General features: G+C 45.6%; 1 protein-coding gene across 2 annotated transcripts in view; it reads right to left on the reverse strand.

The window, feature by feature from the left end:
- Nucleotides 1-12,947, reverse strand: part of LOC135055222 (formin-I-like) — a 383,943-nt gene that overhangs the window by 259,092 nt on the left and 111,904 nt on the right. For both annotated transcript variants that reach the window (XM_063959022.1, XM_063959023.1), the window contains exon 3: nucleotides 9,344-9,517. In XM_063959022.1, the coding sequence (XP_063815092.1) occupies nucleotides 9,344-9,517 (174 nt within the window). The remainder of the gene's footprint in view (nucleotides 1-9,343; nucleotides 9,518-12,947) is intronic.

Genomic DNA, 12,947 nt, shown 5'->3' on the forward strand with positions numbered 1-12,947 from the left:
CTATTTGGCATCTGTTAGGGGTGGCGGCATGCTGCCATTAACTCTATGTTAAGTTGGTTCAGTTCCCTTCCCCTAAGTCCCACGACGCAGGCAGACTGGTTGACAACCAGTACTGCTCATACTTGCCTACTTTTGAAAATAAGTTTCAGGGAGATTCCAGGTGGTACCTGTTATGCACACCAGTGCCAGCAGGAATGTACTGGTGTCTGAACGGTGAGGGATGCAAAACAAATGAACTCACAGACAGACTGGGGAATATGACATTACATACACAGAAGGTGATAGGGTAACAAAATAAACACAAAGTGAACAGAGAAGGCTAAGAAACCGGGTGTCTCCCTAGTATTAGGAATGCTCAGATGGAAAGAAGCGAGATGTAGTGATTTAATACGTAGAGAACCCGAAATGCTATTGCTAAGGGCAACAGCAAAACCCTAAAGGGTTACCAACGGGTGTGGCAGTAAACTCCTTGGTCAGAGATGGAATAATAGACACAAGGAGAGTCTCCACAATCCTAGTCCTCACTTGCAGTGCACTGGTTCAGCTTACTGCCACTAAACTGACACCTGAACACCTTGCACAGTGAGAAAGGATTTTGGCAGGCAAGTCTGAGAATACAGCCGCAAACTTGCTAGGTTCACAGAGTAGCAAAAGAACCCCAGCAGGTTAAACGACTGACTCCAGTCTTACTGCTAGGTCTGGATTGGCAGAGTGTAATACCAAATCCCAAGGCCTATTTGCAGTAAGCAACAACAAATACAAAGTTTACACAGTACTAGCTAGCTTTCAGGAACTGACTAACCAACAAAGATTCAGCAGCATCTGCCTAACCTGAGAAGAGGGTTTATATAGCAGGTGCTGTCCACGCCCCACTCAGACCTCACAGACTGTGAGCACAAAAACCAGCACCGGATCCCCTGCCGTGCACAGAGTCTGTAACCATTGCACAGCAAAAGACCCGAACCGGAGTATCAGCTACGCTCAGGTTACTCCGCTAGCACTTGTCTCCCGGTTGCCATGACGACGTGGCAGCACAGAGCAGGAGACCCTAACAGTACCCCCCCTCTGACGAGGGGTCAAAGAACCCCTACCACCGGATTTATCGGGGAACTGCGAGAAGAAAGAGCGTAACAGTCTGGGGGCATGAAGATCACAACTGCGCACCCACGACCGCTCCTCCGGGCCATACCCCTTCCAGTGCACCAAAAATGACAGCCGACCCCGAACCATCTTGGAGTCAAGAATCCTTTCAACAACAAACTCCTTCTGGCCACGTATCAGAAGAGAGGAAGGTCTTCCACTGGAAGAAGGATTACTAATCGCCCGTTTCAAAAGGGAACAATGAAATGTTTTATTGATACCCAAAGAACGGGGTAGATCTAACTGAAATGCCACCGGATTGATAACCCTAGTGATCTTATAAGGACCGATGAACCGGGGGCCTAACTTATGAGATGGCTGTCTCAACTTCAAATTCTTGGTAGACAACCAGACGAAGTCTCCTAATTTGAAGCTGCAGGGTCTTTTCCGCTTATCAAAAACCCTTTTGGTCACTAATGACACAGACACAAGGGCTTTCTTCACTTTCCTCCAAATACCTCTAAGGACCGAAACCACAGAGGAACCACCAGGCGTGGAGTCCAGGGGGTCAAAAGAATTGGCCTTAGGATGATGCCCATACACACAAAGGAAGGGAGAGATCCCTGTAGCAGAGTGAGCCGCGTTGTTATAGGCAAACTCCGCCATGGACAGATGAGCCACCCAGTCAGTCTGACACTTGGAGACATAACACCTGAGGAACTGCTCCAAGGACTGGTTCACCCTTTCAGTCTGCCCATTAGACTGCGGATGGTAGCCTGACGACAAGCTGACAGAAATCTGGAGATCGGAACAAAATGCCCTCCAGAATTTGGCCACAAACTGGGATCCGCGGTCAGAGACCACATCAAGTGGCAACCCGTGGAGGCGCACAACATGCAGCATAAATAATTCAGACAGGCGTCTGGCCGATGGCAGCCCAACCAATGGAACGAAGTGCGCCATCTTCGAAAACCTGTCAACGACAACCCAGATGGCTGTCATCCCCGAGGATTTGGGCAAGTCCACCACAAAATCCATTGAAATGTGAGTCCATGGCTTAAATGGAATAGAGAGTGGATGTAATGGGCCAACAGGAACCCCTCTAGGAGTCTTATTTCGGGCACAGATGTCACATGCCGAACCCACTGATCCACATCCCTAGCCACCGAGGGCCACCACACCGCCCTAGATAGCAACTCCCGAGTTCTGGCAATACCTGGGTGACCTGCTGACTTCTTGGCATGGAATTCCAGGAACACTCGCTGTCTTAACCTAGGAGGCACAAACAAAAGACCTACCGGAAGGTCTGGAGGAGCCTGCTCCTGTGCTCTAAGGACTAATGACAAGAGGTCCTGGGTAATGCCCACTTTAATACATGATGGGGACACAATGGGCAATGGCTCCTCGGTGGTCTCCTGGATTGGAGCAAAACTGCGCGAGAGCGCATCAGCCTTGATGTTTTTTGACCCAGGGCGATATGTTATCAAAAAATTAAAGCGAGCAAAAAACAAAGCCCATCGTGCCTGCCTGGCATTGAGGCGCTTCGCTGACTCTAAATATGCCAAATTCTTATGGTCGGTGAGAATTGAGACCACAAACTTAGCCCCCTCAAGCCAGTGTCTCCACTCCTCGAGTGCATCCTTAATAGCCAACAATTCCCGGTTACCCACGTCATAATTCATCTCGGCAGGCGAAAATTTACGGGAAAAGTAAGCACAGGGATGAAGGCGATTATCAGACACCCCCATCTGAGAGAGCACTGCCCCAATACCCATCTCAGAGGCATCCACCTCCACCACAAAAGGACGCTCTGGATCTGGGTGTCGCAGCACCTTGGCCGAGACAAATGCCCTTTTGAGACGGGCAAAAGCCGCTTTGGCCTCACAAGACCAGTGAGCAACATCCGCCCCTTTCTTAGTGAGTGCCACCAAGGGCGCCACTATAGACGAAAATCCAGCGATAAATCGTCTATAAAAATTCGCAGAGCCCAGAAAACGCTGAAGCACCTTCAAACTAGTGGGCTGCACCCAATCCAGGACTGCCTGTACCTTGGAACCCTCCATTTGGAAACCTTCTGGGGAGATAATATATCCTAGAAATGCGATTTGCTGAACTTCAAATTCGCACTTCTCCAGCTTCGCCCCAAGCCGGTGGTCTGTGAGTTTCTGGAGGACTAAGCGTACATGCTTCCGATGTTCCTCCAGGGAATGGGAGAAGATTAGAATGTCATCTAAGTATACAACTAAGAATCTATCCAAATATTCCCTGAGCACATCGTTCATGAAGTCCTGGAAAACTGCCGGGGCATTACAGAGCCCAAAAGGCATCACCAAATATTCATAATGCCCTGAGTGGGTATTAAAGGCAGTCTTCCATTCATCCCCCTCTCTTATCCGGATTAGATTGTACGCACCGCGTAGGTCAATCTTAGAAAAAAATGGTGGCAGTACGAAGCTGGTCAAACAAGACCGAAATGAGAGGCAGTGGGTATGAGTTTTTAATCGTGATACGGTTCAATTCCCTGAAGTCGATGCAGGGTCGCAACGAACCGTCCTTTTTACCCACGAAGAAGAACCCCGACCCAACTGGAGACTGTGAAGGTCTGATAAATCCCTTAGCCAAGTTCTCCTGAATGTACTCTGCCATAGCCTGAGTCTCAGGACGTGACAGGGAGTACAACATGCTCTTTGGAAGCTTAGCATTCGGCAACAAATCAATGGCACAGTCATAGGGGCTATGGGGAGGTAGTACCTCTGCAACTCTTTTGGAGAACACGTCCGCAAAATCTGCATAACATCCTGGCAATCCTGGCAAACTTAGCTGCGAAAGCCTGACTGGAAGGCTCAAGCAACTCCTGAAACAATCAGTACCCCAACTAAGAATCTCCCCAGAGACCCAGTCAAATTGAGGATTGTGGGCCCTTAACCAGGGTAACCCCAACACCAATGGGGCAAAAGTACAGACAGTCACATAAAAGGACAATTTTTCAGAGTGTGTGGCTCCAATAAACAAAGAAATCTGGCTAGTGCAAGAGGTAATTTTACCCTGGGATAATGGTTCCCCGTTTAACCCACAAATCTCAATTTCCGATGCCAAGGATACTAAGGGAACAGAGTGTCTCAGGGCGAATTGGCGGTCCATAAAAACCCCGTCGGCCCCACTGTCCACAAAGGCCTCAGTCTTGACAGTTTGACCGAGGATCTTCAAGGTCACCGGAATGATAAAAGTCTTCTTGGGAAATTCCGACTTCTGACCTGACAGGATATTTCCCATCACCCTCAGGCCCTGAAGTTTTCCGGCTTTTCTGGGCATGATACTACCACATGACCTTTATTCCCACAGTACAAACATAACCCCTGCTGTCTCCTCCGCGTCTTCTCACGCGAGGAGAGGCGGGTAGCCCCAATCTGCATAGGCTCCTCGGAAAATTCCTCAGAGTCTGAGGTTCCCTTGGGAAAGAAGGAAACCTCGGTCTCCCTTTCAAGCCTGCGCTCTCTCAGCCGTCTATCCACCCGAATGGATAACTGCATGAGCTGATCCAAGCTATCAGGCAAGGGATATTGTACCAGTTGGTCTTTTAACTGGTTAGAAAGACCTCTTCGGTACTGGTGTCTCAGGGCTGGGTCATTCCACTGGGTATCATGGGCCAACCTCCGAAACTCCGTACAATAAACCTCAACTGGCCTTCGCCCTTGCTTAAGGATCGAAATCTGAGCCTCGGCTGAGGCCGTCTTGTCAGGGTCATCATACAACATGCCCAGTGCCGTAAAAAAAGCATCAACACTTTTAAGCGACGGACAGTCAGGCTGCAACCCATATGCCCAGACCTGTGGGTCTCCTTGTAGCAAGGAAATCACTATGCCCACCCGCTGAATCTCTGACCCAGAAGACTGAGGCCTAAGCTGGAAATATAGCTTGCAGCTCTCCTTGAAACAAAAGAACTGCGAGCGATCTCCAGAAAAACGATCCGGGAGATTTACTTTCGGCTCCTTAACCCCTGAAGGTACTGCTGCTGCGGGAGCTCCGCCAGCGGCCTGCGAGGTGTACATTTTAATGGACAAATCATTAAATTGTCGTGTCAGGACCTGCACCTGATCGACCACCTGTTGCAAAGTATTTTGAGGGGTATGCTCCATATTCCTACAAAATTTCAACAGGAGTATTAGGCTGCTGAATATGTTATGCACACCAGTGCCAGCAGGAATGTACTGGTGTCTGAACGGTGAGGGATGCAAAACAAATGAACTCACAGACAGACTGGGGAATATGACATTACATACACAGAAGGTGATAGGGTAACAAAATAAACACAAAGTGAACAGAGAAGCCCAAAGGCTAAGAAACCGGGTGTCTCCCTAGTATTAGGAATGCTCAGATGGAAAGAAGCGAGATGTAGTGATTTAATACGTAGAGAACCCGAAATGCTGTTGCTAAGGGCAACAGCAAAACCCTAAAGGGTTACCAACGCGTGTGGCAGTAAACTCCTTGGTCATAATAGACACAAGGAGAGTCTCCACAATCCTAGTCCTCACTTGCAGTGCACTGGTTCAGCTTACTGCCACTAAACTGACACCTGAACACCTTGCACAGTGAGAAAGGATTTTGGCAGGCAAGTCTGAGAATACAGCCGCAAACTTGCTAGGTTCACAGAGTAGCAAAAGAACCCCAGCAGGTTAAACGACTGACTCCAGTCTTACTGCTAGGTCTGGATTGGCAGAGTGTAATACCAAATCCCAAGGCCTATTTGCAGTAAGCAACAACAAATACAAAGTTTACACAGTACTAGCTAGCTTTCAGGAACTGACTAACCAACAAAGATTCAGCAGCATCTGCCTAACCTGAGAAGAGGGTTTATATAGCAGGTGCTGTCCACGCCCCACTCAGACCTCACAGACTGTGAGCACAAAAACCAGCACCGGATCCCCTGCCGTGCACAGAGTCTGTAACCATTGCACAGCAAAAGACCCGAACCGGAATATCAGCTACGCTCAGGTTACTCCGCTAGCACTTGTCTCCCGGTTGCCATGACGACGTGGCAGCACAGAGCAGGAGACCCTAACAGTACCATAATGTCTCCGCGGCGTGCCGTTGAGGGTGTGCCACGCTCAGCCCAAACGGTGTGTCTAGCTCCACCTATGGGCGTATATATTGCCACTCAGGGGTGTGTCCTGCAATGGCAGGTAAAAACTACACTACTAAAAGCAGCAAAAAAATAAAAATAAATAAATAAATAATATACTGTAGGTGCACTTTATATTTATGTACGGTGTACATTTGCGGCAAGAGGCGGATAAATAGAAAATCTATACACTGTACACTAGTGCGGAATTGTGCGTATATAAATTTATACACACACACACACACATATATATATATATATATATACATATATATATATATATATATATATACATACATATACACACACTCATATTACAACCAGTATAGATGGCGCCCTAATACATTATATTATAAACAGCACCCACTCACCCATATTACACCTAGTACACAAAGCACCATGTTATATTGTGTTATACACAACCCCCCCTCATATTACACACAGCACCCGGTGCCCTCTGGGATGGTATTGAATAGGTAAAAAGGCGGTAAAGCATTCAGCGGCACTCAGGGTCTTGATCAATAAATAACTGTATTGAAAAATTCACAGCATAAAGCTTTATGCTGTGAATTTTTCAATACAGTTATTTATTGATCAAGACCCTGAGTGCCGCTGAATGCTTTACCGCCTTTTTACCTATATATATATATATATATATATATATAGCCCCTACTCCCCCATATCACCCCAGCACACATTACACTATATATATATATATATATATATAGAGCCCCCACTCCCCCATGTCACCTCAGCACATATTACACTATATGGAGAGCCCCCACTCCCCCATGTCACCACCACAGCACATATTACACTATATGGAGAGCCCCGACTCCCCCATGTCACCACCACAGCACATATTACACTATATGGAGAGCCCCGACTCCCCCATGTCACCACCACAGCACATATTAAACTATATGGAGAGCCCCCACTCCCCCATGTCACCACCACAGCACATATTACACTACATGGAGAAACCCCCACTCCCCCATGTCACCCAGCACATATTACACTACATGGAGAAACCCCCACTCCCCCATGTCACCCAGCACACACAGCACATATTACACTACATGGAGAGCCCCCACTCCCTAATGTCACCCAGCACATATTACACTATATGGAGAGCCCCCACTCCCTCATGTCACCCAGCACACACAGCACATATTACACTACATGGAGAGTCCCCAATCCCCCATGTCACCCAGCACACACAGCACATATTACACTATATGGAGACCCCCACTCCCTCATGTCACCCAGCACACACAGCACATATTACACTACATGGAGAGCCCCCAATCCCCCATGTCACCCAGCACACACAGCACATATTACACTATATGGAGACCCCCACTCCCCCATGTCACCCAGCACACACAGCACATATTACATTACATGGAGAGCCCCCACTCTCCCATGTCACCCATCACACACAGCACATATTACATTACATGGAGAGCCCCCACTCCCCCATGTCACCCATCACACACAGCACATATTACATTACATGGAGAGCCCCCACTCCCCCATGTCACCCAGCACAACACACAGCACATAATACACTATATGGAGACCCCCACTCCCCCATGTCACCCAGCACATATTACACTACATGGAGAGCCCCCACTCCCCCATGTCACCCAACACATATTACACTACATGGAGAGCCCCCACTCCCTAATGTCACCCAGCACACACAGCACATATTACACTACATGGAGAGCCCCCACTCCCTAATGTCACCCAGCACACACAGCACAGATTACACTACATGGAGAGCCCCCAATCCCTCATGTCACCCAGCACACATTACACTACATGGAGAGCCCCCACTCCCTCATGTCACCCAGCACACACAGCACAGATTACACTACATGGAGAGCCCCCACTCCCCCATGTCACCCATCACACACAGCACATATTACACTACATGGAGAGCCCCCACTCCCTCATGTCACCCATCACACACAGCACAGATTACACTACATGGAGAGCCCCCACTCCCTCATGTCACCCCAGCACATATTACACTATATGGAGAGCCCCTACTCCCCCATGTCACCCAGCACATATTACACTACATGGAGAGCCCCCACTCCCCCATGTCACATTACCCCAGTACACCACTCACTTACTGTTGCTGTATTGCTCCTACCTGAAGAGCAGGAGCCGACCCTGGGACAGTTAGGTGGGAGGGGGCAGCCCAGGGCATATACAATAAGGACCAGTAAGAGGAGCAGGTAGAAGAAAACTGGTCTGAAACACGGAGACTACTCAGACTATGGTGGGCGGGGCCAGCCATAGTGAAGCAAAGCCCTGGCTGCCGAGCCGGCTCATTTGCTTCACTATACCGCACAGCTGATTTTGCCCTGACACTGCCGCTGCCGAGCAAGCCTCCGCTTACACGGCCTCCTACACAGTGTGCACAGCAAGACGGCCACCGCTATCCACCACAACCCCGCGGTGGCCGGCCAGGACACCTCTCCTGCATGCGCAGCCCGGATCTTTATGGAGGGAACACTATAATCCGGGAGGGCTGGTAAGGTTTGCGGGGCAGCGGGAGGCTCATTTAAAAATCGGGAGCCTCCCGCTAAATGCGGGAGGGTAGGCAAGCCTGGTACTGCTTGAAAATAACAAACTAACATAAAGTCTGAAGAAAACTCTCTAGAGCTCCAGAGGAATGCACCCAACTCCTTGGGTACATTTTTGTAAACTGAGTCTGCAAGAGGGGCATATAGGGGAGGAGCGGGCACACACTGACCGATTTCTTAAAGTGCCAGGCTCCAATGGACCTGATCTATACCCCATGGTACTAATGTCACCCCAGTATCCACTAGAATGTTAGAGAAAATGCACTTGGCTCACTTTAGCTCAGAACACTCCATGATGTATTACTTGAGGACTTTTTTCAGATAATGGTCATTGCTTTCTTTATAAGCCTCATATATCATTTTTCACTAATTTTTCTTTATAAAGCACAAAAATATCTGCGTCAGACAGGATTCCCTATGCCGTGCTTTGACACCACAAATTTAAAACATAACTGTTTAGGTTTCTGCCATTTTTACTGTGTAAGATAGTACTTGCTTCAGATGATCTGTTACAGTCCTGGCAATGTCCTCTGGTCAGACTTACATTTTGTTTATCTTCCAAGCAAGTTGCTTCCAGTTCATAGTCCTGGTGTCCATGGAATGAAATAACAAATCTCAGACCATCATTATCCTTACAAGACTTGATCTGGTTGAAGGGGAAATGTTTCCTGACTGTTCCCTTCTCTATATTGTAAATCATCTGTGTTTGAAAATCAATCTAAAAAACAATGAGAATATTTTATTTGTATGGATAAACACATGCATGCCTGATACCTAGTATACATACATACTTGTATGCAAACGTTTTGGCACCTCTACTCATATTGCATTTTTACTGGCTAGCAAAGTGATATCAAATAAGATAACAAATATGAGATAATTCTACAAATTTTATCATGTATTTGTGTAAATTAACAGATTAAAAAAAAAACTGTGAGTGGTCCACTGGCCAAGTTTCAGTACCCTTCCACTTGATGCATTAATTATAGCCATAACGTACAGATATCGATTTTGTCAATAAAATGGCTGCCTCCAGTGTAATTAAGCAATGAGAGCTTTTAACTTCTGAATCTCCAATTATTTGGTGCTCCTGTTGCTTTGTGCGGCATGCAATAAGAGTTTTGTTGCGCTATCAGATGTGAATCCTACCCTCCATCCAAACCATGATATCATTTATGTATCACGCTATTTCCTTGATGTCTTTATGGATTGATGATGGAGAATAACAAACAATGAGGAATGGTCTTAACACTAGGTGATATTTTAAACAATAACACTTATTTTTACCCTTCTGAGTTTGCAATATCATCTCGTATGTTAACCGTTGTCTGTTCATGAAGCTCAATTTTTGGACTCTATCATTCAAAATTGCATGTTCGGCCCAGTGGCGAGATGACATCACTGTACGATATCACTAGTAATAACGTTCATTGTGTACGCAGTTAGTATATTGTCTGCCCAGGAGTCAAGGGAAAACACTAGGCAATATCACTCATGGTTCATATTGTCTAGTGCAGTTGTCAGGGAAGAGAGCTAAATTACACCAAATGGGGTAAAAATGAAATTCCTGGGGGTAATGGACAGTCGTGCTGCCGAGACACAGCCCCATCCAGCACCGGCCGGCTCGCGATGTGAAGTGCTGACGTCAACACCGCACTCCTTCCTGCCCGCCCTGTGCTGTGTTCCTGGCCTCGGTGTGACGTGCTGACGTCACACCGCGCTCCCTCACGCACACCCGTCCTGCGATGTCCTGTCCTCCTGCCCGCGGCCTGCCAACCCACACACAGAACTTGAAGTGTTCTGTGGCTGACTGCTGACGGAGTTCTGCAGGATCAGACAGTGGCCCACATAAACAATGGGAAATTCCCACTGACATTACTGAGGTGAGGATGTGACCATCTGTCTCCTAAAAGTCGTGTGTGTGTCCCCCTTCCCCCCTCATCCATCTTTCTTACATTCATTCTGGTGTTTTAGGGAGAAAGTGTTAATTAACCCGACGTCGCTCATTTTCTCGGCAAGTGTGTAGGGGCCTTTTTAGACAGCAAAAATGCAATTAATACAACTATGTATGAATAAAAACATTTAAACATAGAATTTGACAACAGATAAGAACTACTTGGCCCATCTAGTCTGCCCTAAACACAGCTCTGAGTATATGCACACAAACACTGGAGTTAATTTTTTTCGGGAGCCAATTAATCTACCAGTTTATTATTGTAGCGTGGGAGGAAATCCACACAAACACGGGTAGAATAAACAAACTCTACACAGGGCCATGCTGGGAATTGAATCATTACCTCAGTGCTGTGAGGCAGTAATGCTAACCATTACACCGCCCATTATCATCTGCATGAACAAGTTACTTACAGATGGAGCAAATGTTCTTGCTGTGAAAGGAATACCATAACTAAGAACAAAGTGGAGGTTATGCAATATCTTGTGATAGAAATATAATTAATTTAGCTGTGAATATTTCTGGTTATAATCTCCCGCATTTGTAGATTTGCTTTTAATATGTTTATGTTTTGTTATTCAACAGAAATGTAATGCAGCCCTTTTGTTGTACTTCACTTTAATCGATTTTAGCAAACATAAAATTATATGAGCATACAATTATTCCACAAAGGAGGGAAGAAAAGAAATCCATAGTGATGCATTATCAAATATCAATATCAAATGGTCTTCCTCAAAGACCATTAAGGAATATGATACTTTTTGTGATCAAGTCTGCTACTTTTATTAACAAATGTAACACCCTTAATACAGTGGATTAGAAATCTTGTGATATTAGAAGACCAGTTGCTACATTAATCAGGGATACCAAGTACATTTGTATGAATGCGGTACATAATTCCCATGATCCTTTATTGCCAGCAGCTATAATAGAAATAACAGAGCATATTGTAATAACATGCTGCAGGTTGAGTATCCCATATCCAAAATCCTTGGGACCAGAAGTATTTTGGATATCGGATTGTTCCGTATTTTGGAATAGTTGCATACCATAATGAGATATCATGGCGATGGGACCTAAGTCTAAGCACAGAATACATTAATGATTCATATACACCTTATATATACAGCCTGAAGATAATTCTAGCCAATAGTTTTAATAACTTTGTGCATTAAACAAAGTTTGTGTATATACACACAATTCATTTATGTTTCATATACACCTTATATACACAGCCTGAAGGTCATTTAATACAATATTTTTAATATTTCTTTGTATTAAACAAAGTTTGTGTATATTGAACCATCAGAAAACAAAGGTTTCACTATTTCAGTCTCACTCAAAAAATTCTGTATTTCTGAATATTTGGGTATGGGATACTCAACCTGTAGTAGTATACTATAATACAAATACACATGTGAAATCATATTCTTCTTTTTTTTTTCTTATATCTCACATCTTTCTGTTTTTATTTAACTAATTTCTAAAAGCAAATAAAAGAAGAGTATAATATGAATAATAAACATTAAAGGTTCAATTTTATTATTGTATTCAGAGTGTACTCTGCATGGATATGGATTTCTTTTCTTTCCTCCTTTGTGGAATTGGATTCGGTATGAAATCCCGACTGTCAGGATTTCGGCGGTCAGGAGAACAACGCCGAAATCCAGACCTCGAGTGCAGCCTGTCCCCTCGCAGGCTTGCTGCGCTCGCCACGCTTAGGGCTTGGTGGCGAGCGTGGGGTGAACCACCACCCAAGTGGGAATACAGGGCGACAGTCAGGATTTTGACCGCCGGCATTTTCCCTGCTGTCAGGATTCCGGCGTCACTATTTCGACCACCGGGATCCTGTTATTTGGGAAATTAACTGTGTCCCAATACATTGACAAATTTGTACCCATATAGAGGTTCATGAAGTTGTAGAGCACACTCCTCTATCAGGTTCTGAAGTCGAAAAGATTGTCCAGTGCAGTGATACTGTATCTCTTTTTCCTTCTCAATAAAATTATATGAACCAACTTCCTCTACTAAATATCTGGTACTAAGAAATACAAATATTGAATACATATTTTATCTATGACAAGTTCTGTGCTAAATGCATCAAATTGAGATGCTTTATTATTTGTGAAGTATATTGTGTCAATGGACAACTATCACAAAATTAATAACTATGGGGCCCGCTTATTGACGAGTT

The sequence above is a fragment of the Pseudophryne corroboree genome, chromosome 3 (assembly GCF_028390025.1).
Source record: "Pseudophryne corroboree isolate aPseCor3 chromosome 3, aPseCor3.hap2, whole genome shotgun sequence".
Lineage (NCBI taxonomy): Eukaryota > Metazoa > Chordata > Amphibia > Anura > Myobatrachidae > Pseudophryne > Pseudophryne corroboree.